The following is a 7,295-nucleotide window of genomic DNA, read 5'->3' as shown; positions in this document are numbered from 1 at the left end:
ACCTTAGCCAGTGAGGAACAAGCGATGCCGGTTTCTCTCTTGCACCAGCCGCTCCTCAGGACTGCTTCCTTCCATCCATTCTCTGCCTTTCCTCCCCCTTCCATTCTGTCCCAAGGTGAGGCCTTTTGTTGATCCCCAGCTCCAGGTCACAGCAGACCAGGTCCCATGGGGTCTGGAGGGGTCCTACCTCCTCTGTTCCGCCCTCCAGGCTGTCCACCCCACTCCCCTTGTCCTCTCTACAGGGGTCACAAGGCAGAGCCAGGGACTCTAGTATCTTGCAAAGGCTTTATTTGAAAATTTTGAAACTTACATCCCACAAGAATTCAAGATTATCACCACAAGAAGAAGAAAGAGATAATACAAAAATATATATCACAGCATAGGAGCCAGGGAAGAAGGGAGGTGGAAAAACTGGTGAGAAGTAGGGAAGAACCTGAGGAGCCGTGAAGGGAGGAGAGTGGAGGAAGGGGGGACAAAGGAGGGGCATGAGGAGGGAGCCCAGGAAGGAGAGGGGTGGATTTGGAGGCAGAGCTCCTGATGGCCTTGAACCAGCTGGCTCCAGTCCCGGCAGCCTAGGTGGAGTTAGGGAGGCCCCAAGGAAGGCTGGGAAGGGGAGAACAGGCTCAGGGGCTCTGAATTCCAGAAAGTCTCACACACACGCACACACACACACACACACACAGGACAGGACAAGAGGGGCCTGGGAGGAAGGGAAGGACACGGGGAGTCCCTTTCTCATGTAGTGCAGCAGGCGGTGCCCCAAACCCATCTCTCAGACAACAGAATTTAGCAGTGGGGCAGGGGAGACACTGAGAGGTCTCACCACCCCATTCCCAGGGGGGAGCCCTGAGGGCCCTTGGAGTGGGACAGAACAGACAGACATGACATGGGGTGGATGGGACTGTGACAGACGAGGGCACGAGGGGCCCCCAGCTCACCTCCCACCCACCTCTGGGTCAGCATGCAGGGACCACAGAAACAATTAGTGGGAGTCCCGCAGGGCCAGGATGAGCATCACGCAACACCACCACACTGGGCCAGGAGATGCACGAGAGAGAGAGGTAAGGTGTGCCTGGGCTCGGGTCACCGAGGGGCCGAGCCGCGCACAGAATGGCGGGGGAGAACGTGGACGTGTGCCACAAGAGGGTAACCATAAGAGGTCCACTGAGCAGACAGGTGTGGATTGGGAGAGGGTGCAGGAGACGGGCCACACAGGAGCACGAGTATACGCAGCGGCCTGCGAGGGTGGAGGTGAGTGTGCAAGGCTTTCATGTGAGTGTGCAAGGGTGGAGATGGGGACCCAAAGCCACAGGTATGCGAAGCCCCCACCTACAGGAGGGCAAGTAGGCTTGCCCCCGGGGCCAATGAGTGTTTCAGGGTGGTGAGCAAGGGCAGAAGGCGGGGGCACCTGTGGCCCCAGTCCCCCACAGTGGCCCCACGTCAGTGGGATGAGGGCTGTGCCGGCCCCTTGGCCTCCTGCTTGGCAGCACCCCAACATTGGGGAGCATCACAGATTCACCAGGGGAATCCTGAGAGGAAGAGGGAAAGGGAACAGTCAGGAACCAAGGGGGAGGCCAGAACCAAAGGGGAAGTCCAAGACAAAGCAAGGGCATTGAGGTTAAGAGGGCAGAGTCGGAGTTTGGGGCAGTGTGAGAACAGGACGCAGATCTTGAGACGATGGGAGAAGGAAGCCTCCCATCCCTGGCTTCAGGAGGGCCTGGGACTGTGGGAAGACCAGACCTGCCCTCCTTGCCACCCACCCAAGTAGGACCCCCACCCCAGTTCTGGATACCTTAAGTCACCTTCCCTCCTCACCCTCCCTTCCCATTGCCCCTGCCCTCACCGGTTCAACTGGAAGGCTGGAGCCCCCTTGGACTGGGGCATCCCAGGCCGGGGTCCCCCTCGGGGTTCCTCGTGGTCAGGGGTGGGGGTAGGCGAGTCCCCGAAGGCCCCCAGCACAGTGACTCCAGCCGGGGACAGGTCTGTCAGTGGCTGCTGGCTCTCCTCCTGCCTCAGGGCACCTTGCTGCCCCGAGGGCCGGCGCCGCTTCTGGCTGCGGTCCCAGCTGGTGCACAGAAGAAAGGAGATTCCCTCACGTGCTCCCGTAGCCCTTGCCCTGCCCCCCCCCCCCCTCCAGCTAAGGACTCCCAGCATCCTCCAGCAAAGAAACTGGCCTCCAGCATTTCCCTACGCCACATCTCCTGGGGGTCTGAGTCCATAAAACTCTTCCCTCATTCCCCAGGGGACTCAGGGATCTGAACCAGCCTCCCAGCCCCATCCGGATTCCCCCACCACCTCTACTGCCCGCCCTCATGCAGATCCAGAAGAGCCATTTCTGTCCTCAGCAGGCTCCTGGCAGCTTGAGTTCTAGTTCAAAGTCAGCTAATGACCTGGACACCTGAGTCTAATAGTCTCTCGGTAAGGTGTGAAGGACTGAGTGACCCACCATCAGATGTGTGCAAAGAAAGCTCCAACTTCCTTCCTCCGTCCCACCCACTGGCAGCCCTAAGAAGGGCTCTGCAGACTTGAGTCAGTTCTCCATGTCTTGGAGGAAGTGGGGAGGCAGGATGACCACCAAAGCCCCTGGTACACACAAATAATTCTCCTTCCCCTGCTACTACTCTTGACCTTTTTTGGGAGAGGGGATGTGCCCTGACTTCTGGCAATCCTCCCCAAGTCTTGCTTCCATCCACCCCTTCCTACCCCAGCCCCAGCCCCAGCCCCATCGCTGCCTTTGCCCCCTCCCTGCCTGCAGCCTTAATTGCCCAACACTTGGTGTCCAGCTGCCAGCACCTCCTCCCCACAGCTTACCAGAACTTGAAGATGATACCGGTGGCAACCAGAACAATGATGATGGAGATGGTGATTGTGACATAGAGCTGGGGGTCCACACCTGATTGAGGCAGGGAGAGAGTCTGAGGGAGCGGGAGGTGGTAGGAGCCAAGAGTGGGAGGTGGGGCTAGGTCTGGGTTCAGGTCTTGCCATGTGATTTCACACTGCCCAGCTCTGCATCTCTAGAACCTCTCTGTCCTTACCGCCAGTTTGCCCCCTGAGGTTTCTGCTCTTTTCTGTCACCTTCCCAAATGCATTTCAACATAGCCATGAGAACAAGCCTCCAAAATCAGAACTGGTCTGTGTACAGAACCTAAGGGTGATGAGACTTAGTCTCTGCCCTGGCCCAAGCCCCAAACTACTGGCCCTGATCTTCCAGTCACCCTGCCAGTCCCCTTCCTCCACTGTGTTTTCAAGGCCCTGCTCCAACGTCAGTTCTTTGAAGTTGTCACGATCTCTAGGCAGGTCTCGCCTCTATTTTCCTGAAAACGAGCTGCCCGTGCCCCAGTCGGAGCATCTGTGAGGTTGCCTCATGCTGGAGTGTTCACACATCTGTCTCTGTTAGGGAACTTGAACTCTGGGAGGGCTCCCACGGCATCTCCATCCTGCCTGACGCATTTGCTGAGGAAGCTAACACAGAGGCCTCTACTCCTGCCCCTGGGGGTCCTCAACCAGCCACCCCCGCCCTCAGCCCTCCCAGCCTCTACTGCTCACCTTCCCCACGGCCCCCGAACAGGAATGGCCGCAGGGTGGCAGGTGCTTCTCCAAGGATGAGCCCATCTCCATCACCCCGCATGGAATCTGAGTTGGGGTGTGGGGTAGCCAGCCCATGAGGGGCTGCAAAACCATAGTCCAGGGGCAGGAATCCAGGATTGGCAGAGTTGGGGTCACCTCCATCCTCTCGAGACACCGTGGGGCCCCACACAATAGCCCAGGGGTACTGGGATGAGGGCGGCCCCTCCTCAAAGCCAGATGGGGTGGCAGGGGGCGCAGTGCCCGGCAGGACTTGCCGACGTGATCTTGGGACCCTAGGGGATCGGCTTGGAGGAGGTGCCCGCTCCCACACACACACGTGGCGTGGGGCCGAGGGGCCTCCCCGGGCACATGGGGGGCGGGCTGGGGCCGGTGGGGTTCGAGGGGAAGAAGAGGAGCCCTGAGCAGGCGGCGGCAGAGGCAGCAACAGCAGAGGCCAGAGAGGGAGGAGATGGGAGAGCAGCAGCACAGGCCTGAAAGAAGGAGAGAGAGTGGGTGGGCTTATGCGGAGGAGGGCATGCTCCTACAGGGCTGCTTCCCTCCAGGGGTCTCAGTGAAAGCAGGTGGGCCTTGGGGAGACTCTGGCCTCTTTTCCTGTCTTGGCTGAGGCCTAACCCTTGGGATGGAAGGCCCTGGGTGGGGGCCTAGGAAGGAGAGGGCCAAGACCCCAGGGGGAAGGTGGGCTCCAGGCTCCCTCTGCTGGGCCAGACTTACCACATCCTGTACTCCATGTCTGAGGTCTTCCTCAGCTGTGACCCAGATTTTCAGCCTTCACTGGGGGAAAAGGGGGCTGTCACATGGTCACATCGCAGCCCTACCCCTGTGCACCTCCCCACTCCTTCACCACCAGCCTAGCCCAGCCTCTCTCCCAGGCCACGCAGCTGCCAGCCAGGAGCCACTGCTCCTCAGCACCCTATTGGGAGAAAAACTCCCCTAGGGGTTCCCTGCCTAGCCCCCAGCCCCGCCTACAACTTCCCAGGTCCCTGTCACCTTCCCACCCAGGGTCTACCCTTGCTTCCCTGGCTTCCTTCCTTTTCACTTCCTCTGCCCACAGCACCCGGGCTTCTCTTGATCTTAATTTAGAGCCAAGAACCTTGTGATTCCTTGAGCACCCACCGCGAGGGAGGGGGAGGGGAGGGGGGGAGGGAAAGTCAAGCTGGGTGAGTGTGCAGGGGCCTGCCTGCCAGCCCTGCCGCTTGCCCTGACACTGACAGGGACGCTAGTCCCTGGTGTCCCTGGCGTTCCTCTTAGGATTGGCCCCAGGAGTCTGCCTCTTCAGGAGAAAGGAAAGACGAGATGGAGGAATGGAAGGAAAGAAGCAGAGGGGGCGGGTTGAAGACACACACAATATAATGTTCGCTTTCAGTGTGCAACCATCCAAATGCATAGGTACCCTTCGAAAGAAGGTGCAGTGGGAAGAGGCCACCCCCTCAGATGTAGTTCTCCTGGGCACAGACAGCCGGGGGAGTCTGCGTGTCGGGGGAGTCTGCGTGTCGGCTCTGAGCAGGTCCTCAGAGCCAGGGATGGCGGACTCCCTGGAGGGAATGAGGAGGGGGCAATTCTGGGTCCCTGGATTTGCACCTGAATGCTCCCAGTGGAGTAAAATAGGCGAGTCTGGGGGAACAGGATGAGGGGGCTGGCAGGGGGGAGGTTGGTTCAGGTGAGAAGGGGAGGGAGAGGTGAAGGGGCAGGGGGCTCAGCGTGCCCGGTGAGGAAAGAGGCAGTCCTGAGAGTGTGGGCTGGCCAGAGGAGAGAGGGCGCAGGGAGATGGGAACTGGCGGAGGCGGAGGCCGAAGGGAGACAGAGCCAGGAAGGGGCCAGGCTGGAAAGGCAGCCAAGTGGAGAGAGTGGAGGCCAGGGGAGAGGTGGGGAGGGGTACAGCAAGCACCACACAGATGACAGAATGAGAAGAGAAAAGGGACCCGCGAAGATGGAGGGGTGGAAATCATCTCCAATTTGCAGGGAGAAGGAGCTGGGGATGGGGGCACGGTGGGGACAGGGAGGCTGCAGGAGGGAGGAAGCACCGCTAGAGCAAACCGGTGACGCGGAGAAGGGCTCCCAGGGACATCTGTGGCCCTCTGGCTCCTGGACTCACTTGCCGCTCCGCCTTGTGCCTCCCCAGCCGCCAGCGTCACCTCCAGCCCCTGGACCCCGCAGTCCCCCGGCTGGCGCGCCACCCCCCAGCCTCTCCCCGCCGCTCACCGACCTGTTGTGCGCAGGAGACGCGCGGGGGGTGGGGCGGGAGCCTCGCGGTGGGGGAACCAGGCCCCATCCCCGACGTGGCCCCCATCCCGCCCATCCCACGGGCCCGCACTCCCCGGGCAGGGCTGGAAAGCGGCGAGAGTGCGGGGAAACGCGGAAAGGGAGGCAGCGGCGAGAGCAGAAGAGGGACCGGAGCAGAGGATGCTGAGCCGAAGGCGGGGATGGCGACTGCCGCACCGAGGAGGGCAGGGTGCAGGCGGGACCGGCAGAGGGAAGGCGCGCTTGCGGCTGCAGGCTCGACCACCGGGGTAGGGCGCGGAGTCGGTGAGAGGGCAGGGCCGAGCTCCCTGCGGGATGGGGTACGGGGGTGGGCGTCCCTGTCACTCACCTGCATATCTGGCGCGGTGGTGAGATGGCTGCGGGCGGCCAGGGCTGCGCGAGGCTGGGGGGTCGCGGCAGCGCGTGGAGCGCGGGGCATGGTCGGGAGGTTTGGCCCGCGGCTGGGAGCGGGAGCTGGTGGGGGGCGGGCGCCTGGGGAGCGGGGCGGCGGCGGCGGGAGATGCTCGGCTCGGCTCGGCTCGGCTCGGCTCGGCTGAGCTCGGCGCGGTCTCCGCCTCTCGCGCTCCCGCCCGTGGGCTGCGCGCGGTTTAACTCTCTCGCCGCCGCACTGCAGGAGTCGCGCCGAGCTCTGTCCTTGGTGGAGGGCTGGAGAAGGCGGCCGGGAGGGCGAGGACCACCTGCCTCGCTAAGTTCTGACCGCGGAAGTCTCTACCGTCTGCGCCGCAACGCCGTGGGCACCCGCGGTCGCCCGATGAGTCTTCCAAGCTCTGCGTCTCCTACTCTGTTGTGCCCTCACCCCCGGTGGAGATCCGTGCCCGAGGTCAAGGCCGGGAGCCGGGGGTAGGGGTGGGGTGTGTGTGTGTGGAGCAGAAGACTCCTCGGCGACAACGGATTGCCCCAACAGCCTGAATCCTTTATTCCCCTCTGACCCTGCTACAGAGCGTTTTCCTCCGAAGCAACCCAAATGGTCTTTAAAACAGGGAGATGGAGTCGCAATTACTCAGCTCAGAAGATCCAGGCCTAGCTCCTAGGCAGCCTTCTACCTCCTTCCTGAACACGTCTATGCCTCAGCCACAGCCGACCTGAGAGGTGGCCTAGGAGACAAACCTAGCCTGCCTCTGCGCCTTTGCACTTGGCGTTCCCGTCAGAAATGCTCTCTCCTGGGCTCGCACAGTGATGCCCTCGGTTTTTCCCAGAGCTCCAGGGGCCTCTCCCCAGTCCCTGCCCACCGAATGACTCCGTGATCCCAGGCTGCACTGCTGGGACCCGGCACTGCCCTGCTTTCCTTCAGCCTCACCGACTTCTTTCCCAGGCTTGACCTCTAAATGTTGGCGCCTCCCAGGGCTCAGTCTTGGCGCTCTTCTCTTTCCACATTCTCTGTCCAGTGATCTCATCCGGTCCCAGGGCTTAAATACTATGTAAATGTCAGTGAGTCCTAAATTTATATC

At 61.5% G+C, this 7,295-nt stretch overlaps 1 protein-coding gene across 4 annotated transcripts; it reads right to left on the bottom strand.

The window, feature by feature from the left end:
- Positions 1–271: 271 nt before the first annotated feature.
- On the bottom strand, positions 272–6,398 carry PIANP (PILR alpha associated neural protein). 4 transcript variants are annotated; one of them, XM_008259750.3, is made up of 6 exons: positions 6,176–6,398; positions 4,300–4,359; positions 3,547–4,058; positions 2,812–2,893; positions 1,844–2,065; positions 272–603 (listed from the first exon to the last, which is right to left on the bottom strand). In XM_008259750.3, exons 2-6 carry the CDS (start codon positions 4,314–4,316, stop codon positions 573–575), a joined length of 864 nt encoding a protein of 287 aa, XP_008257972.1. In that variant the 5' UTR covers positions 4,317–4,359; positions 6,176–6,398; the 3' UTR covers positions 272–572. The 4 variants fall into 4 exon arrangements, with proteins under 4 accessions (XP_008257972.1, XP_002712939.1, XP_008257974.1 ...); XM_002712893.4 differs by having other exon boundaries at positions 272–1,529; positions 6,176–6,395; XM_008259752.4 differs by lacking the exon at positions 6,176–6,398 and adding an exon at positions 5,792–5,924.
- Positions 6,399–7,295: the final 897 nt, after the last annotated feature.

The sequence above is a fragment of the Oryctolagus cuniculus genome, chromosome 9 (genome assembly GCF_964237555.1).
Source record: "Oryctolagus cuniculus chromosome 9, mOryCun1.1, whole genome shotgun sequence".
NCBI lineage: Eukaryota > Metazoa > Chordata > Mammalia > Lagomorpha > Leporidae > Oryctolagus > Oryctolagus cuniculus.
Note: the sequence above shows the minus strand (reverse complement) of the source record. Positions and strands in the feature narration are given on the sequence as shown.

What these genes read in the sequence shown, in the direction of transcription:
- PIANP (XM_008259750.3), bottom strand. An exon ending in GTTCGGGGGCCGTGGGGAAG is followed by an intron (nt 2,894 to 3,546) that starts GTGAGCAGTAGA and finishes TGCCTCAATCAG; the next exon opens with GTGTGGACCCCCAGCTCTAT. An exon ending in CCAGCCTTCCAGTTGAACCG is followed by an intron (nt 604 to 1,843) that starts GTGAGGGCAGGG and finishes TCCCCTTCCCAG; the next exon opens with CCTTCCTTGGGGCCTCCCTA.